Source organism: Dermacentor albipictus, chromosome 8 (genome assembly GCF_038994185.2).
Source record: "Dermacentor albipictus isolate Rhodes 1998 colony chromosome 8, USDA_Dalb.pri_finalv2, whole genome shotgun sequence".
Taxonomy (NCBI): domain Eukaryota; kingdom Metazoa; phylum Arthropoda; class Arachnida; order Ixodida; family Ixodidae; genus Dermacentor; species Dermacentor albipictus.
In genome coordinates this window covers 74,755,818-74,782,578 of record NC_091828.1, presented here as the reverse complement: position 1 = coordinate 74,782,578, position 26,761 = coordinate 74,755,818, and the positions used below count along the sequence as shown (strand labels likewise).

The following is a 26,761-nucleotide window of genomic DNA, read 5'->3' as shown; positions in this document are numbered from 1 at the left end:
ACTCGTTACAACGGACCCGTGTATAACAGACTTTCAGACATAACAGACCACATTTCAGCCTTAGTTTGTCATTTGTATTATTGCAACAAAGTTCGCTTTTAACAGACCACACTATAACGGACTATGGGCTACAGCGGACGAAATTAGTGGCAATTTTTTTTAGAAATCAGATGTATAAAACGGACTTCTGGTGCGTCGACACAGGCTGGCAACCGACTTGCGAGGGTCAGCCAACGATCGTGGCTCAATATCAGTTGCGCGAGGGAGGTAGGTGGGGTGGAAACACCACCTTCATGTGCGAGGCATGGGATGAGGAGGCGAGAGAGGGGGGGAGGGTTCTACTCCGGCGGCAGCTGCTTACAGTGCGGCCGTTGTATCTTGAAAGCGATCTGTGATGTGGAGAAAGTGTGCCCAGTGCCGGTAGCTTTGTATTCACCATGCTTTCGACATTTAGTTCGTGTTGAAGCGAAAGACAGCACGAAGGTCAATTCGCCCACTGCTGCTGCTGTACTTATCTTGCTTCATTTGCTATCGCAATCAACGCTTTGCCTTTTAGGTGAAACTGGGTCTTTTTTGTTTGTTTTTACTTTAGACATTTGTCACTCACTGAGCAATAAAGTTGGTAGACATCGCGACAAAAGTTCTGGAAGTGACGAGTTTCGGATATTATGGACATTTTTCGTTGGATTATCAGGGTCCGTTGTAACTAGAGTTGACTGTGAAACTTGCAAGTGCACTTCTCCGCACACTTTGTCTGAATTAACCCCAATGGTGGGCCCCTGTCTAGAATTGCAAATAGTGGCGTCACTATGCGGACTGGTGGCACTTTTTCGGCCACTTTCAGACCCTAGCACCATCCAAGTTTTCAAAAGGCTTCCCTCACCTTCAACAGAACTACTAGCAGGACTTGGACAGGGAAAGTTAGGTGCGTGGGAAAGCCTACTTGCAAAATTTCGCATACCGTCTCTTCAAAGGGACTGAAGGAGAAAACGACTCGCTGCTGTGTCCCTCAAGTACTGCAGTGGAGTACAGTAACAGATATATACTTGCAATCTCCTCTTCCCAAACACGAGGGGCACCAGCTGCATAATTGCACAGCTGGCAAATTTTAAATTAAATTCTGGGGCTTTACATGCCAGAACCACAACCCGATTTTGAGGCACGCTGCCGTGGGGAGCTCCGGATTTATTTTAACCACTTGCGTTTAATGAGCACGCAATGCACCACTTATGTTTTTGCATTCAACCCCAACCAGAATGTGGCCACCGCGGCCGGGATCGACCCCATGACCTCATGCTCAGCATGAGGTCATGGTCATGAGGTCATGCTCGGCACGTTTATTCAGCCATGGTCAGCAGCACAATGCCATATCCACTAAGCTACTGTGGCAGGTAGCCGAGTATTTGGAATTTCAAATACAAACTGAAGACTTTTTAAGTCAGGTATTTTATTCGAGAATTTGACTATTTTTCATATTAATGAAAATGAACATAATGAAAATATAAAATGAAAATTGATATTGAAACAAAAAGGCCATCTTGCAGTTGCACTTGGCATATCAATTAGCTAAAACGTGACAGTATACCAGGGGTGCTAGATAAGCTGCAATGATTTCTTAAGCTGGCAAAGTTCTGTTTACAAAAACTAAGTACAGTATACTAATCATTAGCATTTGACACCTTAAATGAGACAGCTGCCTGCAAGGAACACTGTTGTGTTGGTTGTCATATCAATTTTGAGCACCTATGGTTCTCTCACAAAAGCAATAAAACCTCATTGATACAATCCCGTTTCACATGATTTCCCAGCGCCAGTGTTTGCGATTGAGAACACGAACAATGAACCAATACAGTTACGCTTCTCTTTTTGCCAGGTGATCCATTCCTGGAAAACACAATCTTTCGGCACTAATGTTCAGTAAATCGCCAAGCTGCAATCGTATGCTATGTATTTCGGCTGCTAGATCCCGTGCAAACAAGAAAAGGCGCGAGGCGCACGTGATGAAGAAACAACAGCCACCCACCGCAGCAGCTTCCCCCCACAGTACGCCACGTGGGAACACCGGTGGGCACTCAATTCCTGTACTAGCAAATCTTGCAGGTTGTCGCACGCCGCATTCAGAGCCATCACCACCAACCCTATTGCAATAAGCGCACTCACCTATCTGTGTCGCAGCGCATGTAGCGTAGTGCCGTCGGAAGCGTACTGCATGCTTTAATTAGGCGATAACCTAAGAACGCTGCCTTTCCCTGATGCATGTGTGGTGCAAAGTGAGCTTCACGTTTCCCGCTGACTGCATCATATTCTGGTGAAGCCTAACAGCTCAATTTCATTTCGAAAACGCAATGCAATTGAAAAACAACAACGGCCATCTCGGGCTGTTCAGGCCCTCGCGTCAGCATCTCTTGTTGCAACGATTCACGCAATGCTTCGCATTATGTAGTTGAGTCTGCCAAATTTTTTATTTACTTCGGATTGTGCATTTTCCCGGCTGGTATGTTGTAGATTTTAAAAGTTTTTTTCCTAACTTATGAACGAGGTTCTACTGTACTTAGGTTTATAGAAGTTATTGCATTTGACCACAACTGCAATGCGTAACAATAAAACCAGCACCAAAAATGACATGCATACAGATTAATTGCACAAGAAAGGACAACTAGACTACCATGAACCGTAACAGAAGCTAAAGATTTGATTCCAGAAGAAATCCAACTAAATATGTGGTTGCCAGTGTCCCATATCTAGGTAATGTGGCATGTCAGTTCAAGATAGCTGGCACTATATATGGCATAATTGTGTCTGTTTGCGCAGAAGAAAATAAACTCGGTTGAAATGTGTGCTGCAGTGGATAGGATGACTGAAGCCACTGCACACATGTGGCACATTTGTAAGGTGAAACAGTCATATGGCAGCCAGTAGGAAGGGTATTCATTGATAATAGTTTTATTCAAGTGTACGCTCCTCTGCAGCAAATTTTTCACCAGCCACACTGGCCAGTGGCTGAACAACCACGTCACAGAACACAATGTTTCTATGAATTGCCAGCCATCTTGTAATTTACCTGTGCGCCGTGTATCAAACGTAGTTGTAATGTAGGTGTGATGTTTCAGCCTTGCCTATCCACTCTGTTTCTGACACCGTTAATAGCTGCTGCCAGAACTGCAGCAATGGGCGTCTGAAGAGCTCATCAGTCCAATTGAAACTAATGAATAGAATGTGACCTGGCAAAGCATCATCATCAGCCTGGTTACGCCCACTGTAGGGCAAAGGCTTCTCCCATACTTCAACAACCCTGGTCATGTACTAATTGTGGCCATGTTGTCCCTGCAAACTTCTTAATCTTATCCACCCACCTAACTTTCTGCCGTCCCCTGCTACGCTTCCCTTCCCTTGGAATCCAGTCCGTAACCCTTAATGACCATCGGTTATCTTCCCTCCTCACTACATGTCCTGCCCATGCCCTTTTCTTTTTCTTGATTTCAATTAAGATGTCATTAACTTGTGTTTGTTCCCTCACCCAATCTGTTCTTATCTTATCCCTTAACGTTACACCCATCATTCTTTCCATAGCTCGCTGCTTCGTCCTCAACTTAAATAGAACACTTTTCTTAAGCCTCCAGGTTTCTACCCCGTAGGTGAGTACTGGTAAGACACAGCTGTTATGCACTTTTCTCTTGAGGGATAATGGCTAACTGCTATTCATGATCTGATAATGCCTGCCAAATGCACCCCAGCCCATTCTTATTCTTCTGGTTATTTCAGTCTCTTGATCCGGATCCGCTGTCACTACCTGCCCTAAGTAGACATATTCCCTTACCACTTCCAGTGCCTCGCTACCCATCATAGAGTGCTGTTCTCCCAGCAATGTACTGCAGGTTATAGTCTGTGCATACGGCAGAGAGTAACTTCACGAGGGAAGGCCCTTGTGCAATGTAACCACCGCTATCGCTGTCTGCAGCAGTCAAACTTATGTTTTAGACAACTCCTAACACAAGTGCTTGTTTACTACGTAAGTGCATTGGTGTACTTCACTGGTGGAGATGGCAGTATAAATGCAGCAAATTGGCAGCTTGACATAGTTATTTAACAGACATCTGGTGTAAAAAAAAAAAGAAAAGAAACCAACAAAGGCATGAAGGACAGCATAGGGAAAATTATTATACTTATTAGGTTAATTAAAGAAATGAAAAATTAATGAAAATGAAAGTGGATGAAGAAAGAACTGGCTGCAGGTGTGGCACTAACCCACGTCTTCGTATTACACATGCGATGCTCTAACCAATTTACACGATGCTTTTTGTGTAATGCAAAGACGTGGGCTCGTGCGTGCACTCAAGAAAACTGTTGTGTGCCCGTCAGAAAAGCAGAACGTGTGACGAACTTCCACTAATCTTCACCTTATCGCCAACCAGAGGCAATTAGTTTTCACGAGTGTCAAGAAAAGAAAAGAAAGGAAGGCAACAGAAATGTATGCATGGCGGCATCCTTCCTATGCGCACCCCTGTACGAACTAAACGAGCGAGAAACAAGCAGTCGCCCTTTGAGCAATTAGTAAAGAGATAGCCATCAGTTTTTCAAGTGCAAGTCCAAACCGCCCGCGGAACAAACCCAAACCATCACCCACCTGCGCGCCAATGTGCGAGCGGTAGTACTATGTAGATGCGCGGGAGCAAACTAGCTCTAAAACCGTGCAACGAAAACCTAGAGAGGGAGGTGCGTGAAAAAAAATTCCCTGTATTCCCACATAGTGGCAGCACATGACAGAAGAAAAATTTAGTAAAGTGGCGCGCTGTTTAAATGTACAGACAGTGCCAGATACAGATATATGGATATACAGGTATACAGATGTACGGCATTGACCATTTTTGGACTTGTTCGGGGCGCCGTATATTTACGTCATTAACCCTCAAAGAGTTAAGGACATGTTAATGAACACCATAATGTCAAATTAATACGGTGTCCACCACTACAGTGTGCCTCATAATCCGACTGTGGTTTTGGCACGTACAGCCCCATAATTCGATTAATGTTTAATACTTCTGCCACAATGCGATGTGCCGTATGAGGCAACAAAAATGCTCAACCCTCTCTGAGGTTATGAAGTACAGCACATGCCTCAAGCAAACACCTTCTCTTATGTGTTCTGTGTACTACGTGGACAAACAATAGTGGTGCATGCAAGGTAACGTTTAACATTTACTCACCAGTCTCGTGTTGGACTAAACGTTTAAGAAGTTAAACATTCACCATCAACATCACCACTAAGTGTCGCCATTCAAAGCAAACAGCACAGAAGGCTTCGCTTACGTATGATTCCTACTGTACGTGGAATCCGCATAAATCTTTGCACTGTTTTTATTCTTCGCAGCATATACAAACTAGCCTAACAGCAAGCTCTTCTCAAATTTATTAACATAATGAGAGTCAGAGAGACAAGGGAAAGAAACGGAACAAAAGAAGGGGGGGGGGGGATGCTTATTACGCATTTCCTAGACAAGCAAGTCGCAATATTTTCGGGATGCTTTTCTTCCACCCAGCGCGGTCAACGATTCAGTGAAGTACCAGAAATGAGCTCTTCGAAGTTCAAGGATATAAAGGCCTGGTGTGAAGCAAGAATGCCCCTCAAGATTTATGCACGCGCTCGTCTCATCTTTACCTGCACGTGGAAATTTTAGCAATGATCCCCTCTCAGCAGTAATGGTTAACACAACCCGGAATAAGGTAGCGCTGTGCCATGTGCGGGGCCGCAATGCTCTGTGCATGGGCCCATGACAACCCATGGGCATGGGCCCATCACCCCCATGATAACACTCGCCTTCCACCTTCAGACCGCCGCTAGCACTTGCCTTGCTTTCACATTCAAACTTTCCCATCATCCATGTCCCTCTTTCGTAACCCACCTCCTGAAACTTTCTGCTCCGTGGTAAGATGCAGGAGCAGAAAATGTCAGAAAATTTGGGGGGCGAGTTCGACCTCCCAAACCCTTTCCCCTGGCTACACCAATGCCTTTCAGCGCCAATGGCACATACACTCGGCATCCAGAGTCGTTTTGGAGCCTTTTCAGAGGTAAGTGGCACTGTAAGACATCTCCCATACCTTGGCATGGCCGTTAGCCTGTATGCGGACCAGGGCACGGGTGATGCCGCCCAGTGCCTCCATGTGGGCGTACACCATTTGGCTCTCCAGGTGGACACAGTGCAGGGAGAACTGTGTCCGGTGTTCGAGCTCCTGCGCCTGCTTCATCGGATCCACCTGTGATAACAGCATCAGGAAACAAGAACATGCAAGTTCTGTTGACATCCACAATACAGTCACAGTTGCGATTTCCTATCTGATCATCATATCTGTTAGAAGAGATGCACAAACTGACACATACACAGGGCTCTTTCTTATGAGGCTGCTTAAAATTTAGAAAAATTCCTCTGCTTTCACAAAATAGCCTGTGCTGATGTAGGAACTTGTGATCCCATCACTTAAGATGAACGCCCAATATTGATTTCTCATGTACTTACAGCTCCAAATGAGTTTGAGGACTTCTTCACCATTCTATTGATGGCCTTGTGGTGACCAAGGACAACACCGCTTTCGTGACGATCACACAATGCCTGTGGACAGTGTTTTCGGGGTATGAGAGCAGGGTCATACAGCAAATCTGCTAGTGTACACAGAGGTACCATACCTTCACGTGTGTAACCCACCCCTGAAAACATGCACCCTATTTGCAGCAAAAAGAAAACTTGTGCAAACAACCATGCACGACTGAGCTCAAACCTTCACAAATCAACCAAGAAAAATTTTTGGTATGAAACAAAGTTCCAAAAACAATCTTGTGTATGATCAGTCACCACAGCCTTCAGAATGCAGAACATATTCGAAATTTTCCTTCCCATACAACTTTACAACAATATAACACGGTTTGCCTTTAGCAAGAAATTCTACATTTCCGTGAAGCCCATGTAAGTGGAGCAAGATTTGCGACATCCAATACTATGGCCGTTGTTTTCTCAAATGTTTTGTGGTAGTTATAGGCGTAGAGATACAGTACTGCATGCCACCTCAGCTCACAGTTTGACGTTCAAAATAATGCTAACACAGGATGCTGTGCTAAACTGTGCTGCCCGATATGCAACGAGTGAGGTGCTGTAGTCCCAACAGTGAGTTTAGGGCTGCATGTAGGATAAACCCACTGCATAATTATTCATTAGGCATTACTTTCATGCTTTATTGATTACAACCAAACAAAATCATTTAATGGCTTAGCTGTTAAGATGCGAGTGATGCTGAGCATCCCTTGAGTAAATTTTCTGGCAGGATAACTTCTACATGCCATAAGTACAGTGCTTTCCAGCTGCCTTTGCTTTGATGTTTCTTCAGCAGCAGACACAGAAAGTATCAACTCTGTTTTGTAAATGTTCCAAAACACATCTTTAACACATCCTAAATAGAGAAAAGCTAACAATACATGTGCATGCCACACTGTTCCGTAAAAAGACAAAAGAAAATGCTTGCTCACCAGAATATCTTTATTGGCACTTGTTTGATGCTAAGAACACTTTTCTAACTTAAATGCTGTCATTAAGCAATTAAAAAAACTAAACGCTTTAGAAATAAAAAGGAAGGAATGAGCACTGTTTGCAAGAGATTTTGATTTACACTTAGGCATTTTTAAACCTTGCAAATTAAGCAGCAAGATCTGCTGTAAAACCACACAGAAGATGAAGTAAATCGTGCATCTAAATCCGTCAACTTCCTGTCTACTTAATGGAAATAATGTCATTATGAGTATTCTGCACCTAATCAAAGCATATGAGCCAATCGGAGGCAATAGCTTCTAGGGAGTGATGTCGGGGTTGCACAGCCACCATTACACATTGAGCTGTCAGCTTGAGAGGGCCAGGGCATGCATAAGCTTTTCAAAGCATGCTTCAGCTCAAATGTTCCATCTGATGGATATCTCAATTTTATGCTGCAACGTCCATAAGAAGCCAAGAATGTCACTGTTGTCGATGTGCAAAATATTTTCAGCTTTCCTTCAATACAATTCGGCAAGCTATCGACACGCTAATTTCGTAATTAATAAAAAATTGACTGACCTTGTAAGCAACTAGAAGGTCTAGGAATAAATTTAGCTCTTCTAGAACTTCCTCCTCTTCATGAAGAGACTGAAACAGAGAAAAGATGAAATGTACTTTAAGTTCAGGGCCTGCTCATTGAGGAATGAAGGCACAGTGCACATTAAAGGATACTAAAGGGAACCAGTAGGTCCACTTAAACTGGTAGCGTTTCCTTTAAACTGGTAGCGTTTCCTTTCACATACAGTTGAACCTTAAATTTGCATCTGACATGAAAAATACCTGCAGTATACGATATTCATTATAAGTTAAACACTGAAACCAGCATGCGAACAGACTCTTGATAGGGTTTATGCAAATGAAACACTGTTGGTACAGCAAAAGATGTCCTGTCAATTTTGATGGCCAATCAGTGGCTTGCCATGTGAACAGATAGCATGTGAAAAATGCTAAATTACAAACGCTTACTTCGTACCATCTATAATAACCGTGAGATTGGTGTGATCCATAAAATCAGTCCACTGGCCTTTTATTGTCAGTTGTGGGCCAGCCAAGCCTAGCCGCTGGCCAAAACACTGACACACTTCTGCAAGGCGCCATCTTAAGTTGCTCTAGCTGTGTAATATTTTTGCTACCAGAATGCATATTGTCAGCTTTGAGCAAAAACTATTCTCGTTATTGTGACCAATATAGTCTTGGATCTTGCATTTCTTCTATCATTGTAGCACCCAAATTCTCACTGAAATAAAGCATGGCCAACTAAATGGTAAATTTACTTTTTGCATTTCACAATTTGTTATATCCATATTCGTGTGTTTCTGTGGCACGTAAGGTACATTTTCTTGTGGTCTTGCCACTGAGTCTGGAATGTGTGGGTGCAATGTTGCACACAAAAGCTTCATGCCTGTAAAAACAAGGTCACTACAGTACCTGTCACTCGATACTGACCTGTTCCGAATGAGCTTCATGAATTGGCACAAGAAGGCTCTGTAAGGATCGCAATGCCTTCTGCACGATGTTCCAGGCATCATTTCCGCCAGTCGCCCAGTCAGATTCCAGCTTGGATATGTTGCTCAATGTGCTGCACATTTCAAATACCCATTGTAGCAGTCGTCAATCCCAAGAGCAAGGAGAAAAATCAATCCCCCACACAACAATTCGAGAACGTACCCAAAATGGAGATTCATGGCACTAAACTATCAGTTATCACTCTAGCATAGGAGTGTTTCCATGCGAAATGTCACGACTGCATTGGCGTACTATACGATTGTGTCACAAGTTCTAGCCTTCAAGCTTAGGAATGCAGCACAGTGTGCCTTGTGAAACACAAGAAATCACGTGATGCAGGACTTCAGAGAGAAATCACTCACGCGAACTCCTTGCTGACAACGAGGATGTCCACGGCGGCCATCTTGGACCGGTCGACCATGCGCTGTGAGGCCTCACGCAGCTGGCTGAGACAGATGTACACCTGGCGCAGCTGCTCACGTGCCATGGCAAACTGTACCGTAGTGTCACTCGACACGAGCTCCTACGCTTTCAGACCAAAAGAAAACATATGTTGGGTCTAGAGCAGCGGCTGTGTGTTCGAGCTTGAGGAAGCTTTAGGCATGCAAAGCCGAGCGAAAAAAAGAAACTGGAGTGTGGGATGGAACAGCACTCACGTCCGACCTACGTGCCACATCACTGGTAAGGAACTCGTCTGGCACATTCTTGCAGTACTCCTTGAGCCGTACTTGAACGTCCTGCATACAACATATTTCAATACAGTTGTTTGGTCTATGACGACTGATGAATTCCTACGACATATTGTGAACCACCAACTTTTTGCCAATTTCCACAAACCAATGCCACGGTTTCATTCTCCAAAAGTGACATCATTAGACCTGAACTTCTGGTGCCCATTCCCATTGCTTAAATTCCCATTTTTCAACCCTCACTTGAGAAAACTGCGGTTAATAGTTGTACTAAGCCTGGAGGTGCCTGAGCATTAGCGTTTCGCGATTAAAAGGAAGGGTCAAAAGGGTCAAAGTCTCTTAAGGGTCGACAATTCAGGTCAAAGAAGGGTATAAAATTAAGGGTCGAAACCTGGCAATAATAAGCAGTCTACCAATGCCAAAAATTTAGCAAAAGCACTGCACTCAGCCAACATGCACGCTGATGGCTCTCAGCTCAGTAAAAAATGCCAATGTTGTCACCTCCAAGTCAACTTCCGGTAAATAAAATAAAACCTGGGACTCACCGTGCCACCAAATGTCAGGAATGTGTTAACCGCTTTGTCAAAGCCCAGAACAGGATGCCTCGCGACAAGCGTGAGGAAACGTCTCAGTGCCCGCCGCCGCTCCTCGATGAAATGCGAGTCGGCTGGAGTGGAATGGTAAAAGGGAGCCTTGAATGGCTGTATATTGCCCACTGGCAGCATTCAGTTTAAAGAAAAAAACCACAGGCGCTTAAGCCATAGTGCAGTAAATTGATAACTAATTATACTAGCAAAAAATAAAGAAGGACAAGATAAGGCAAGATGTGTCCGGTCATCACTAAACAGTGCAGTTGTGCGGGACCGAGCATCAAGACTTCCCGAAATGACAGCGAAGCAAATTATGGTTTATTATGCTGACAGTCATTTTTATTAATTGTACTTTTTTTTACTCCATTGCATATTAGGTAAACAGTTTCCCTTGGTCCTACTTTATCCTCTCTCCCTGTCCTTTTCCTCCTCCCCCGTGCTGACTGCCATTAAGGTGTTAGCACGGGGGAGGAGCTAGACAGCTGCAGTGCGCTGAGCAGTAATTTTCTTACTTTCCTTTTCTCTATATTCAAAAATACACAACCAATTAGTACTACTTCTAACTCATCTTTGCTTGTCCTCTTTGTTTCTCTAGAATAATGTTTACGTAGACGTTTATTCCCATCAACAAACAATTTGTTCAGCTTTCGAATCTCACTATTAATCTTATTTCTGTTGGCAATGACTCAAGCTGAATGTGTAAAGTATGCTTGAGTATCACTGGGTTCAAATGAAGGGGGACACTGTACACCTGCTTCATCTGCAGACCGCAGGTTAAGTCAATCACGTCCACAGACTACAGTCATGCATAGCACAGCAACAGAGGTCACTGTTTCTCTACCAAATGCACTAGACTCCTGTTAAACGGAACTTCAAGGGACAAGGTTAATAAGTTCCATTTGTCAGGAGCTTGATTTAGCAAGAGACTGAGTGGAAGGGTACACAAGATGCTCTTTTAAAAGGGGCAGACTCTAGTGTTTACAGCAGATAATAAGCACACCAGATCTGATGGCAAAGCATCGTCTTACAAATTTTCTGCTTGCTCTCAGCAGCTGACTGGAGCTAGAAAGAGACAATAGAATTACTACAAAGAGAAAAGTCATTTAGTAAAAAAATTGTCTTGAGGGAAGCAACCGCTCTCGATATGATCGATAGCGTCAATTGTCTCCAGCATCAGCACGTTTGTGGGCGTTTCTGCATCACCATCAGAAACGCGGAGCAAACTCTGAGCTTACTGACTTTGCCAACACAAAGAAATAACAGCAAGCCGCACTAACCACAGTAGAGCCACACTAACCACGATAGGTAGCTAGCTATGGCACCAACAAAAGCCAGAAAAGACACTTTTGGTTAATGTTGGAAACTGGCAAGAAAATTCGAAAAAGAAAGGCAGAAAGTGATGCTTGTCACTATGCCGCCAAGTACGGCTTCTCAGCTTCATTTTCAGGTAATATTTTTAGTTCGGTTTATCCAGAGTTTGAAAAAATGTAGTTCTGATTATTGAACTTTTTTTTGCATGTATTGCCTTAAGAGAAATCCAACCAATCGTAAAGCTGCTGTTTCATTTAAGTGGTAGTTCCGTTTAAGCGACTTCCATTTACCGAGATTCTACTGTATTATAATGATCAATTTATGTACATTTGAAGGATCACTAAAGAAAAAATAGTGGTGTGTTATTAAATTACCCCCCTTCTGCAACACCAAAAAAACCACTCTTGCCACAAGAGGAGGCTTGGTTATAGCCACAACATATGCAAAAATGAAACGTGGGTGGCAACGCTGCCTCTATGTTGTCTCACTAGCTTGCCAACTACTTCAAAGATTTTGACGGCATCTGCATGGGCTTAGTCAATTTTTTATCAATAAATATGGACTACATTGCATTCTAGAAGAGCCTAAGACTAAACTGCAGAAATTTCAAGAACTCTCACCGAGCTACAACCACCAAAAAAAAAATACTTCGGAGTTTGGAATGTACCGGGGCTGGCGTTAGAGCCTTAAAGAAGGAATATGACTTTTTAAAAAATTATCAGTCTACCATGAAACTTAATTTTTAAGAATAATGTCGTTGCCCAAGCTGATTTAGTGTTCTTTGATATTCCTTTAATGTTGGACAAAGGCCTTCAGTAGACAGGTAGTGATGTGCATAAACCTGATAGCCGATGAAGACCAAATACATATACTATATGCATACTATATGTACATACTACATGTACAAATGCGAAGTGTTTCCCCCCCTCCCTCCTAGACAAATGAGTGCTGCGTACCCATAGCCCGCTTTGGTGGCAGCTGGGGTACTGCTCGGTAAGGAAACCGTTGCACCAGGATGTCAAACAGCGTCACGAAGTCATTGTACCGCCGCTCCACACGAGACTGGTACCTCTGTAAAGCGTAAACGCCAAAGGAGCATGTTACACAGCTTGCCAAGAATGTGCTGGTTTTTCATTAAAAAAAAAAGTTTTCATTAAAAAAAGTTTGCGTGCAATTTGCAAGGACCACCCCAAATAAACGCATGGGCAGTGACGACAGCACTCTAACGAGCTCAGTGGGAAAGTAAGCATCTTGCCTTTGGCACATCACTCTACAGTGCATCACATTTAGGCTGGTTCTCAAGGGCATGGCATTTGCCAATCAAAGAAATAAAGAATGAAAATAAAAAACACCGCCTATGCACCCCCATACAGATGGTAAACCAGCGAAGCTGAAATGTGCGGCCCCAGTGCTTATGTTGACGTTGACGTTGTCGCTGCTCTGTCTCGCAGGCCCGAACCGTCGGATCCTCGGCCTGACGTTGCCGCTCGGTGTCGGCGGCATAACATTGCTACATTAGCTGCACTTTGTGAACTGGCTTGCTCGCACGAGCTGCCGGACTGGCCCCACATTGCCACTTACGCTCCACATCGCGGGCTCGATCTTCTGCCAAGGCGTTGTCGCGATGCAAACGAGATCGCTCCTCCTCTCGGCGCTGTTGCTCGTAAGCCAGCTGGCCTAAGCAGGGTGATACATCAGTGGTAAGATGCTTACTTTCCCACTGAGCTCGTTAAAGAGTGCTGTCGTCGCTGCATGTAGGCACCTAGTCATGTGGCATATCTTTGTATTTCGCAGGCTCTCTTTACCACAAGAAAAAGAAAAATCTACGCAAAATATAGCTTGTTGCAAACATTTATGATTGATGTGTTTTTTTAGGTTGTTGATGTGTTTATTTAAGTTTTTTAGGTTAAGTTTTAAGTTCAGTGTTTAAGCAGTTTTCATGGCCAGCCCATGTCATCAAATGGCAATCAGTGACCCATCGCGCGCACGCGCGCGCGCACACACACACACACACAAACACAGATGGGGACACACACACAGACATACTCTCAGTGTTGCCTTTTACACAGGGCAATGTGCGTGCATGCATGCATGCACGCACAGAAATCACTCCTTTTTTCTCCCAGAATTATGTGCACAATAAGAATATATGCTCCAGCCAGACAAGTAGAAACATGCCAGAAATTCATGAGAACTAGGTCACTATGCCATCTTTTAGCACATAAAGCACAACACTAATATTTCAGCCGTCATTGTGAACATGGAACACATACTGTTCCCAAAATGCCAGTGTTTTGTTTTTCAGACAGTGCTTGCTTATTTACAGCAGCATTTACCCTATCCTCCCCATTGTTTCATTCACTCTTGGACTGCCAACGTGTGGATGGTGCAAGGCGGCTAAACTAAAAAATTGTTTTCTGGTTATTTATCAACTCGTTATAGGCAGAAAAAGAAACATAGGTATAGCTACATCAAATAATCACAAAATCTATAAACACACTTATTCCTACCCGAGCATATGAGGCAAAAGGAGTTGTGTGATGTTTGACTGGGCCTTGAAAACCAATACACATCACAGCATACAGCAAGTGGCTTCTAGAAGTTGCATTTATATTGAACAAAAAATGGCTGTGGCTTAGATAAGGTTAAGCCCAGGATGCGAAGCATACTAGCCTTTATTTTAGTTGTTGAACCAGTGTTTAGCCTGGTGAACTGCTGTTGCTTGGCTATGTTTGGTTCGGCTAGATGAAGAAACAACTCATGCGTTACTCTGCTTCGCCTTCAAGAGTGGAACGCGACAGCGTTCCCGTCGACCCGCCAAGGGGTGTAAGACAATGGGCTACGGCGCAGCCACTACGCGCCCCGCATTGGACGCGGTGAGCGTCGAGCAACGCAGCGTTCGGCGCGGCAACGAAATGTGCGCCTGAGCAAGCGACGCACGCCTGAGCCTTAGAAACAGCTCGTTTCTAAGGCAACACCGCATTCACTAGAGGCGCTTTTGTACCGCTTTGAAGCATCGTACTCGTGGCTCAGTGGTAGCGTCTCCGTCTCACACTCCGGAGACCCTGGTTCGATTCCCACCCAGCCCATCTTGCAAGAGTTGAGCCAAAGCCACCTAGAAAATCAGTCTCTGTAGCACGCCGCAACCTTCGCTTCTCATTCCAACGAGCAGCTCTGTCTCCAGGAGGCATCTCACCTCGTGGGTGTCTAGCAGAGGCAAGCGCAGCTGCTTATATACCGCCGCGACGCCGCGAGCGACGGCGTGAGTTGGAGCCCCGTTTCTCCTCTGTCGTGACGTCACGGTGTCACGTGGTATTGAAGGCGACACCGCCGCGCCTGAGGAGCTGGGTTGAGCTCTCGTAATATGCTTCGCATAAAAGCACTCGTATGCAGACGTTAACACTGGGTAGACATTAGACACCATAAAAAAGTCAACATGTACTATGGGATGATGACAAAAGTAACCAGGAAGAAAGCAGAGCAAGGTCTAGTTGGAAAATCTGCCCGCCTGCCGAAATTCAAGAGACAACTAACCTGACTAGAGACCTCGTAGACGACATGCTTGAGGATGATGCCTTTCTTCTCGGGAACCAAGGTGACGCGGATGGTGTCCTGTGCCACCATCTGAGCATAGCTGGAGTTGAGGATGCGAGGGTCCGAGCCGCCGGACTTCAGGTCCAGGCTTATCATCTTGCGGCCAGTCAGCCCCAGCTTCTCGCGAAGCTCTGCCGGACTTCCCAGCAATGGATTTGGCAACACTAAAACAAGTATAGGCAATGTAACAAGACGCCTAGGTAATGAGTAGGTTTGAAGAGTTGGTATGGCATGATTAAAGTATCACGGAGCAAGCAAAAATACAGAACACCGAGGTGCATGAGATGCAGTCAAACCTCATTGTCTCCGCGCGCTAGGAGGAAGCGGACAGTGTAACACACGACTCCACTTCTACTCCGGCTGCAGCTGCACATGGTGCAGCTAAATGCAGACGTGCGTGTCCCATTTTGAAGGTAATCTACGGTGGGTTTAAAGGGTAGCAGACCCGAGATAGGTGACAAGCTTCGTACGCACCGTGGTCTCACGCGCCTGGTTCACGTTGAAGTGACAGACAGTCATGAAGGGGAATAAGCTTGCCACTGCTGCCACTCATCATGCCAGTGTTCTGACAGTGACTGTCTGCAGTCATCGAGTGAGCTGTGTTCACATTTGCTTGCGCAAACGTGGCACCGTGCTTGCTAATTTATTTGGTAAGTGAATGTTTACAGCAGTTCATACAGCTCACAAGGCTACTAACCTTACTGCGTATAGCTGTCTATAATTTGATATCACAATGAATGTTTCGCCTTTTGGGCGAAACTGAGACTTCTATCATGCAATCGAAAGTGCCCTCTACCTTCCCGTAGTATAATGTAGACAACCTTGCATCATAGTGGAGGTTGTGCTATATTCTTGCAAATGCAGTACCTCTAAAACAGTGAGCCAGTCAGACGTGTCACTAGGGAAAACAACAGAAGGGTGCTGGGCTGCACAAGTCTCACTTGCATGTGGCGAAAATACACAGCAAAATTCCGTTAATTCAACCTTGATAAAACTGACGAAATGTATAATTATCTGGAATGTTGAATTAAACAAGCTGTAGGAAAAAAAAATCGCCGCCGATTCATATGGAAGTATTTTCTCGATTCTAACACGCTGCCCAATAAAACGCTCGCCCACTTTCTATGCGTCCAAATAATTACCAATGTAGAGATGACATAAAATGTCCGAAAGAAAGTAAAAATATAAAGCACACGCAATTGCTCAGCAAAAACAATTCACCAAGGATTACGATACTCCCTAATGCGAAGTGCGAGTGCAGATCTACACGTGTTTTAATTTCACGGTATATTGGCTGGTACAGACAGTGTCTTGTGCGGTACGTTGCAAATGGGGCGATTGTGGTGCGAGTGCATCGCTAACCTGGAGATCGCGAGAGCCAGCACGTGGGTGATGCATGGGTGCGATTCACAGCAGTCGCTGCAGACACACCTCCTGGACGACGCATACTACTCTGGCACCATCTCGTAGCCATTGTCGCCGCACTACGCTTTTCTTCTCACGCTGTCACCATATCCTCCTCCTCCGTTTTCCTCCTCGCATCTTTAACCCCCATTATGCTCATTCACTTGGTTGCGCCGAGGCTCACCGCAGGAACGTGGGCAAGAGTTTAATATGTGTTGTACAAGAGCAGCCGGTTCTCGAAAGTCAGCTTCACCACGACACCTTCGAGTTATGCTGTAAAGCATACAAACGTTGCGAAGTCTGTTTTGGTATCATGTCCGATCGCACCTTGCAGGAAATTTGTGATCCACATCGGGGAAAAAAAAAATGGAATGCGCATTAAAATCTGGCAAATACCCTATTCAGACACTGAGGACTATCATTATTTCTTGAAAATATTCACAGGGCAGGCTGAAAATGGGCACTTTTGACAAGACATGATCGACATGTGTTCGATGCATTCATTGTCCCCTGTGCTCTACCTAGACAGATCGCTGCCACTAAAGGGATTGCTATTCAAGTCACCATAGGCACGTGCATGCTCACTGGTCGAGTGGGGATTTATACGGCGAAGGTCATATTTAGGATCGAACTAACGTAAGTTAGGGCCCATAGAAATTCATGAGCGCTGGCAGTGGGATCTTTGGCCAGAATCAAATTAGTCAGAGTCAAATTAACGAAAGTCTACTGTACAGGAAAAAGAAAGGAATGTTCTTGCAGTTCTCTTCTAAGCAATGGTCACAGCAAACAGTAAAGTGACACTTTGTTTTGGTTGGGTGTGAGCGCAGCTTTTTGCCTTGCTCATTTGTTACCTCCGCAGTGCCGCCCCCAAACTTGAGTTTATTGCTTGACAGTAGATGTGATGAGTGACAATGTCAAACGCCTCAAAGTCTATGGCTATTTGATGTATAATGCACAGGTTGGCAAGAACAGATAGCTAGTGGGAATTACTCAATTTTTCAAGTTAACCCAAGTCAAACACTATTTAGGATAACAGCTTAGACCGATTTTTTACCACTGAAAATGTAACTGCGATGTTCCAACACGTTAAAATAACCAAATAATTAAGATGCGTGTGCATATCATTATTTGATTCGATATTCGAAGCTAGGTGTTTGAGTCATATTCAAAAGTTTTGACAGTTACGCACCCCTACTTTTGACGCTTTGCCCTTTGGACCTTTCTTTGTTTTAACGACCACCTTCAAAGACCAACTTCACTTTCACCAAATTGGTTAGAAATGAATAGTATATATAACTGAAGCAATCTCAGCAAAGCTGCAAGGCTGGTAATTGTATCATTTTCTCACTAACAGTTTGTAATTAGCACCTGAGCAGACATGTGCACATATGGCGGTTAGCAGATATCATGCAAGTCCCAGACCATTTCCTACATGATTTTTCAGCATACCATGGATGCTACCTTGTCTCGGAGGTCATGCCGAGGTCAGACACTGGTTCTCAACATTCTGGGCTCTGAAACATTTCCAGCTAACAATAACACTAACATTTTTTTTATCGTTTCAGTATCAAAAACGTCACTGTTTGCTAGCTTTTCATAACGCAGTCATTTTGCAGTCAAAAGTTTGCATGGATGCTGCTCTATATCTACGCTACTGGTAGCAGTTGCAGTTGGCAGTTAGTGAGGGCAGTTAGATTTAGTTGCAGTTTTATTTTTTTATGGGGTTTTACGTGCCAAAACCACTTTCTGATTATGAGGCACGCCGTAGTGGAGAACTCCGGAAATTTTGACCACCTGGGGTTCTTTAACGTGCACCTAAATCTAAGTACACGGGTGTTTTCGCCTTTCGCCCCCATCGAAATGCGGCCGCCGTGGCCGGGATTCGATCCCGCGACCTCGTGCTCAGCAGTCTAACACCATAGCCACTGAGCAACCACGGCGGGTCTAGTTGCAGTTAGCATTGAATGAGTGCCTCATGCCCTGCTTGACCATCTCGAGGCACTCCACGAGCTTAAGCCCAATTTGCACGGGCAGGCAGACAGATAAACTAAAACCTGAAAATTGAAAATGCCCAAACTATTGATGAGGAACTGAGTGTTGCCTCGTGCATACCTTCAAGATTGAGCAGAGACTTCTCATCCAGTTGCCGGCCTTGCTGTGCTACTGCCACGAGTGCAAGGCTCCTGTACAGGCTTGTTGGAGTCACAGGCCCTTGCTTGGCTCCAGCATACTCCCACACCTGTGAAGGGCAGTGTTTCACGTGGCCACCATTAACACATACATTATGAGTGAAACTACTGCACACACTGCATACTCTATTACAAATACAAGAAAGAAGAAAGAAGTGAAAAAAAGCACCCATGAACCTCGTGCGGCCCCAGTTTTTCTCACTGGGTTAATTCTGACGGTTCATTGAACTCTTTCTCAATTTTTGGTTACGTCTTTTTGTTTCTTAATGAGGTGCCACACATTGGGCTTCGCATAATCACCATCAATAAGGGCCGCAATGAGTGGTTCATTGTTTTAATTCAGCAGGTTCATCAAGGTCTTTCTGAATTATGTTACACATTTGTGTTTCATAATGCATTAAAGCGTTGATGACTGTTATGTACAGCAGTTACGAAGTGACATACTGGGGCCGCACACACATTTCATTTAATTAAAGATAGGGACACATTTTTCAAACCCCGGATCCTCCGCCGAACGTCGCCGCTGGCAATCTCGTTTGGCATTGGTAGCTTAAAGTTGCCACTTTAGCTCCGCTTCGACAACTAGCTCAGCTGCATGCGCCGCCAGATCAGCCCAACAGTCTGCTGAGGCATTGGCACAACGCTGACGAGAGCTCTCCCACTCCTGCTCTTGGCGCCATTGCTCATAGGCCAGCTGCTCCTCGGGAGAACGAGCAATGCATGGCCATCCTGGTGTGAAGTCTGAGAGAGACTGCTGCATGCGTGCTCTGCTGCTAGAGAGAAACGTCACTATGGGCATAGCCAATAGGGCTGCACTTTCCACTGGAGGGTTTCTTTGGTCGGGCCGCGACCGTTTCACCTACGCATATACAGCTGTGATACCCCAGAAGGCTTTCCTGTCGTTATCACTAGTTATTTTTATGCCTATCCAATGAGAAATTTTCTGTCCGTCCCGTAAGACGAATGCAATAGCTCATGCCCCCCTAAACAATGGCTCATACCCCAGCAGTACGGTTTCTGTGGTTGTACCACGAGCGTTTCGCCTAGGCATATACAGTTTCACTGTAAAAAACCAAAAATTCAAACAGAATGAACTCCTCTACGATGACCATGCAAATAGCGAAAACGCATCATGTATGAACATGTTCTGCAGCCAAGCTGCTCTCTCCTGTTCATATCTGAGGAGCAGAGTCAATGCATCACTGTCCTACAAAAACAAGATAACCAACAGCTGTCTCAATGATGCACATACTATAATTACACACCATGAACCAGGGCTTCACACTGTCTGCTAAAGGTGTTAATAGGCTGCAGTGAAGAAGACATTCCGGTTTAAGCAATCATGATAATAAAATGGGGGGGGGGGGGCAAAAATGTGAAATTTGTAATATGAATCAAATAGCAATTATTACATTTGTAGCCAATTTGAGAATCCACTATATGCAATTGTAGAATATTTGTGCTGCTCTATATAAGAGATAATGATTAGCCTGCAGGGAAAAAGACTGGCACTAGTGGTAATGGTCCTGAGCGATTCTGTTGCAGGAGAGCTGCAGTTGTGCAAAGCACCAGTTTCTAATTGTACGCAGAGAGCAGAAAAATATTGCTCAATAATATATACAGTAGCCGACCGATTTTTCGGACTCCAAAGATTCGGACTTGATGGATATTCCGTACTACACAAATCCACCATACGGGTTCCCACAGAGCTAATGCATATTCGCGACCAATTTTTCGGATAACATATAGCGAGAAAGAGCTAACGCAGAGTGACTTCAAAGCGAGCAGGTGCTGGCTACCGAATTTTATGAAAAGAAAAGGTTTTCCTTTTCAAAGGCTGACATAGATATGCCAAATATTGCCCGAAGAATATGAAGAGAAATTTCAGTTTTCAGTGGTACGTATTGAAGTTGCTCCATAGAAACGGCTACCGTTTTTCAGACGGATTGGAAATGTCGATCACACGCCACTCTACTTTGACATACCTGCCACCACAACTGTTGAAAAGAAGGGAGCGAAGCAAGTGCACGTTTTGTCTTCCAGCCACGAAAACACTGGAGTCACCGCAATGCTTTGTTTCACTGTGAATGGGCACAAGCTGCCCCCGTATCTTATCTTCAGACAGAAGACGCTCCCGAAAGAAATTGTGTTCCTGAGTGGTGTGATTGTGCGCACAAATGAAAAAGGTTGGATGACCTTTTTCATTTGGACGACTTGGTCGCTGACTGGATTGATAACGTTTGGCAGAAGAGACTCGGCGGCAGTTTGGGTCTGCGTGGGATGCTTGTGCTTGACGTGTTCAGGTGCCACCTTGACCAGCCCATCAAGGACAAGCTGGCTGCATGCAACACCAACCTTGTGATACCCGGCGGCATGACATCGCTGCTCCAGCCGCTTTATGTTTGAACAATCCAGTGAAAGATAGAATTCAGGCGCTCTACGCCGAATGGCTTGTCAGTGGCTGCCACGAATTCATGCCCATCAATAAGATGAAGCGTGCCTCGCTGCAGGACTTTGCTGGATGGGTGAAAGAAGTATGGTGCATTATATTGTCTGCCGTGGTCAACAAGGCCTTTAAAAAGTGCGAGATTTCGAATTCCATAGACAGCACCGAGGATGAAATGCTTTGGCCTATTGATAGCGATAAGGAGTTGTCCGATAGCGACGATGAGTGATATCTATTGTCCCATGCAACTCGTACCGGCGCAGTGAAAATCTTGGCAGCAAGGTACGCCGCTTCCATGGAAAATGGGTGCACATTACAATCGAGGGCGTGTTGGAATACAGTAAATATGGTAATTGCAACAGGAAGACTTGAGGTGCCTTTAAGCTGCTGTCGCCTACTGCGCATGCAAGGTCTCCATAGATGTGAGAGATGCGCAGTGTGTTTGGTTGCGGAAACGGCAAAGCCAAGTGAGTGCTTTAACTGCCTCTAAAGCAAAACCGAGGCAGCATTCTGCCTTCTTCTCTAGAATGAGAATTGTGCGCACAAAAATGCGCATTCCTTGAAAGAAGCCACGTGCATACCACACCATGGTGCATACAGTTAGAGCTAAATGGGCAGTAAACTTTCAGCTGCGAATGCCGATGATTTTCCCTCAGTCTCTCCTTGCACATAATTGAGGTGTGACACCTGCAATGCTGCTGCTGATGTTCATCGTGCCAGCATTGCGAGACGCCTGGTAGCCGCCGCGGTGCAGTTTCTTCTGTGCAGCAGCAGCAGTTTGCCATGCGTGCTGCACTGCGCCAACACATTGCTTCTGTTATTGAACACTAAACAGTTTTGTGTGACCGTTTTCTTACTGTCCTCCATACGTTATTGTGCTGTTGTTTACAATACTACTGAACAGAACACGATCCAAAGAGCACCACAACGCTAAACTTTGCTATCGCTTATGCTTTGCCATTTTTACGAAACTGACAATTTTGCTGATCATGAGAACAAAATTCACAGAATAAAAATGGGTTGGAGTGCATACGGCAGGCATTACATAATCCTCACTGGGAGCTTACCACTGTCACTGAAAAGAAAAGTGTAGAATCATTGCATTCTACCGATGCTAACATGTAGGGCAGAAACTTGGAGGTTAACAAAGAAGCTTAAGAACAAGTTAAGGACCATGTAAAGAGTGATGGAATGAAACATGCTAGGTGTAGTGCTAAGAGACTGAAAGAGTGGTGCGAATCAGAGACCAAATGACGATGGCTGATACTCTAGCTGACATTAAGAGAAAAAAATGAAGCTGGGCAGGCCATGTAATGCACAGGCCAGATAACCACAGGAGTTACGAAATGGGCGCCAAGGTAAGTAAAGTTGAGGGTGCCAGAAAACTAGGTGGGGTGACGAAATCAAGAAATTTCCAGCCGCAAGTTAGAATTGGCTAGCGCAAGACAGATGTATTTGGAAATCGCTGGGAGAGGCCTTCATCCTGGAGTAGACATAAAAGAATAGGCTGGTGATGACAATCTTACAGAGACCTTGACGAGCAGCATTAAATGAACTGATATTGGTAAAGTATTCTCTCCAACCTAATTTCATTCATTTGGTGGTACAAGGATGAATATTACCTGAGAAAATGACAGCCAAAATGGCCATCTTTTGAATTTCAAGTGAGAACTTCATTGCCCCAATTTCAGAATGACCTGAAAGATTTTGAAGTATTTTTTCCACATTATGACTATCTTGGCACAACAAAAGTACTCAAAACTTGCTAGGTTGTGTCTCGAGTTACTTTAGGTTTAAGTCAATGAGCAAAACGAGAACAACGTAAAAGCGGGAGCCAACGTTTCGACAAATAGACTTGTCTTTATCAAGGCAACATGTCGCCTTGAAAACGACAAGTCCACTTGTCGAAACGTTGGCTCCCGCTTTTACCTTGTTCTCGTTTTGCTCATCATCTCGAATTTCCGTCTCCCACCTTCCCAGTGTTTTCTTTTCTTTAGGCTGGAGTTTAGTTCCTTACCAATAAATGGTTGACTGTACACAAGCAGATGCTGTGAATATTTATGACATCATGGTGACCTGTGCTGCACAATCTTCAGCATGGTATTGTTACCTGCCTTGTTCTTGCATTTTTCACTGGCTTACACCAAATCTGCTCTCATGGTGAGAGTGGTCTGTTTGTTTATACACCCTTCTATAAATTCGCAACTGCACTTCCCTGCAATGGACATTTCTCCAACCAATGGCGGCGCAGGTCAAGATTCAAATGAAGACACTGTCCCAGATGCCCATGCTGGATCGAGCCTGTCTCTTGTGTGTGGTGTCACAAGAGCCACACCTACATATTCTGTGTTATAATACAAGCAAACTTAGTGTGTACGCGCTGCTTGCAAAAACGACTGACGCTGTTCGTTGGGCGTACTGCCTCACAGGAAAGCTAGCTTTACAATTACGGAAAGGGTATATTTTCAGAACCATATATTATTTTACTAGCTAACAATTTATTTTAATTTTCTTTGGTGCACCTTTAGTGCAGCAATAAAATTGTAAGTGTATTAACCTTACGATAAATGAGCATTCTATAAGTCACCCATGGGATAAGAAGTACTGTAATGAACTTGCAAGTACAACTGCGAACACTTCGATGTAATAATGACATGCATAGTACGACAGGTACACACTTCAAGCACTACATAGCATGTACAATCGGAACATAAAATTGACTTTGTTATAAGCGGTATTTCATTAAAAGCAGAGGAAATGTAAGAGCCAGCAATGCTGGATGTACAGTTCAACCCTGTGTGAGCTCGTCAAATGTGGTCATGCTAAAAGCATTTAAAGTATATTCAAACAAAGCCATGTTCATTCCCAGCACAGTAGCATGTAGATGAAAATGCAGTGGTTAATCACTGCTTTTTGATAAAGAGCTTTCTTTCTGTTTCAAACAAAGCTGTACACAATAGTGGTGAAAATGACAGTGCCAAAATTATGATAACACCCATGAACAGCTGCTTTGTTTGTTGGTTATTACGCAATACTGTAAGTGCCAAGAAACTGCCACTATGTGGTGGGGTGGCCTCTGTAGTGGTCTTTGCATTGGCAGGTTCACGCGAAGAAATGTGAAGGGTCATTGCGCTGGCTGCACCAAGTGGCCCCATGCAGATTTTCCACTTTGCACTGCGTACTAAGCAGAGTCCGGTACTACTGTTCGAGTAATCTAGTTCAAAATGCATGTGGAGTTGTCGGAACCACGAAAAAACTTAGAACAAAAAAATTTCGTTATAAGGGGGACTTTTACTGTATACAAACAGTACTCTAGAAAACTACTTAATAAAGAATGTTTCCTTTCACACAAATTGTAATGCAATGCAGACTTGTTACACCAATTTGCCCTTTGAAGTCAGGGATGTAGCAACTGAAATCATACAAAATGATGGTCCGAGTTTGTAATAAGGAACGTAATAGCTTAAGTTGCTTAAGCTATTATAGCAACATGCGCACTGCCCATCCAACAATATTTTTAACCGAGATCAACTTGCTAACTTGTCTATATAAGGGAGACCTTATAAAATGTGAGGTTGCAACTAAGCTTTTCATACATCGTAAAAGACCTACCTCTTATAACCCGAGCCATTCCTGCATGCCTGGTCTAGCTGCTATGCTTGCTAGCTCGAATCTTGACACGCCCCTCCAAATATACAATGGGACAAATATCTGCTAGCAGTGCATTATCCCGTTTTAACGTCTCTTATCTTTGCCAAACCCTCACGCATGCAGGGCAGACACCAAATTCCAAGCGGCGTGTGTAAAAGAAGAAAAGGCGGGAGGACGGAGACCTAGGCCGGTTCGCCTTATCGTTGAAAGGCAACACGTATCAAAATGCTTCTATCGCAGCAGCAGCTCACGTGACGCAATATAGCATACCGCCAGCAGCGCTTTTCCTCCATCTACAAATATCGGTCCCCCCCTCTCCGCCTTGTGAACGACGCGCGTACGAGATAATTGGGTGCCTACACCTTTACTCACTCACCGCAAGACAACTGAGGACAACGGTTATTTTGTGACGGACTTCAGGCAAGTCGCGATCCGTGCGCGCTCCACTTGCCGGTGCCCATGGGAGAACCACTCGATACTTCTCGGGACCACGACGCAGCGCGCGCAGGACGTTGTCGTCGTATACCAATTGATACAATTAAGGCGAATTTGTGCTTACACGCGCAGTAAGGCTTTTATTATTGTTTAGACCTCCACACGGACAGAGCATGCGTGATCGTAGCGGTTAGGCCGCGATGTGAGCTGCGCTGAAGCCAAGAGATCTCCCGCGGTTGACTGAAGCGGAAAACGCGCGGGATCGCTGAGAAAGCTTTCAAAGCTCCGCCGAAAAATTGCCTCCTAACAGTTGCGTGACACACCGGCGTTCAATGCCGGCATGACAAAGTCGTAGAACTGTTCGCGCAAAAAAAAAAAAAAAACACCAACTCGGTCATTCATTGAAAGCAGAGAACTACGCGTCTAGCCGAGCGCCGTGCTTCAGCAATCCGAAAGTAGAACGATCGCTCCCAAGAACTTTCGACCGCCGAGGATTGGGCGACAGCGCTCGCCGAAAAGTCGGTGCTGTCCCCGCAAGCAGCCAGCGAAGACGTTGAACCACACAAGAGAACACGCATGCATATGTCACAACTGCCGTAACTCCGCCGCACTGCACTACCCTTTTCGGTGAGCGGACAACAAACTTGCCGAACGGGTTTCCCAGCTGAGCTCGCCGCAAATGACTTTCGCTCGGCGCGCACGAGAGAGCCATCGACGAAAAAAAAACGCGGTCAGTTGAGGAGAGGAAAACAAAAGAACAAAAAAGGTCATCTTTCTTTATCCAGGTTCACCCCCCACCCCCTACCGCAATCTTGCGCGCGACGAAAGGAGGCGTTTCCGTCCGAACTGCCCTCATTTCAATTCCATCAACACCTCCCCACCTGATCCAACGTCGTCTTGGGAAGATTCGTCGACGCCAGCAGCCGGCCGAAAAGTTCGCGGTCGATTTCGTTCCTGTCGTTCGGGTTCAGTAGGCTGTGAACTTCCTTGTAAAGTGCCGGCACGGCGCCTGCAAGCCATCATATTAAAAATAAGTAACGGGACACGAATGCTACCGACTCGTCCAAGTGCGTCGGCACATGTGTAACCGAGAAGCAAATCATCAGCACCACCTCCAAAACACGCTCGCATGATTTGCGCACTCACCGACGCTCAAGTCGACCGTCATGCTGCCTCAAAATTTCCAGAACCAGGCTCACGAATAACGTGGCGTTTCCATTACTTCACACTTATTTCGGGAAACACTACCGGTTTACAAGACGAACCGAAGCTATCACATGCGAGATGCATTGCCGCACGGAACCGACGCGACGTCCCGCAGGCAACTTTCTCCACCCCCCTGACCCCCCCTCCCCCCTTTGAGCGGTGCGCG

At 45.0% G+C, this 26,761-nt stretch overlaps 1 protein-coding gene across 1 annotated transcript in view; it reads right to left on the bottom strand.

The window, feature by feature from the left end:
• The window catches only part of LOC135921883 (sorting nexin-8-like), a 32,127-nt gene extending 5,386 nt beyond the window's left edge, over positions 1–26,741 (bottom strand). The window contains exons 1-12 of the mRNA XM_065456286.1: positions 26,536–26,741; positions 26,271–26,398; positions 18,781–18,907; positions 15,205–15,428; positions 12,627–12,741; positions 10,315–10,436; positions 9,737–9,817; positions 9,443–9,603; positions 9,021–9,153; positions 8,094–8,162; positions 6,513–6,605; positions 6,097–6,252 (exon numbers count right to left, since the gene is read on the bottom strand). Of these exons, the coding sequence (XP_065312358.1) occupies positions 6,097–6,252; positions 6,513–6,605; positions 8,094–8,162; positions 9,021–9,153; positions 9,443–9,603; positions 9,737–9,817; positions 10,315–10,436; positions 12,627–12,741; positions 15,205–15,428; positions 18,781–18,907; positions 26,271–26,398; positions 26,536–26,557 (1,431 nt within the window). The 5' untranslated portion in view covers positions 26,558–26,741. The remainder of the gene's footprint in view (positions 1–6,096; positions 6,253–6,512; positions 6,606–8,093; positions 8,163–9,020; positions 9,154–9,442; positions 9,604–9,736; positions 9,818–10,314; positions 10,437–12,626; positions 12,742–15,204; positions 15,429–18,780; positions 18,908–26,270; positions 26,399–26,535) is intronic.
• Between the last annotated feature and the right edge of the window lie 20 nt (positions 26,742–26,761).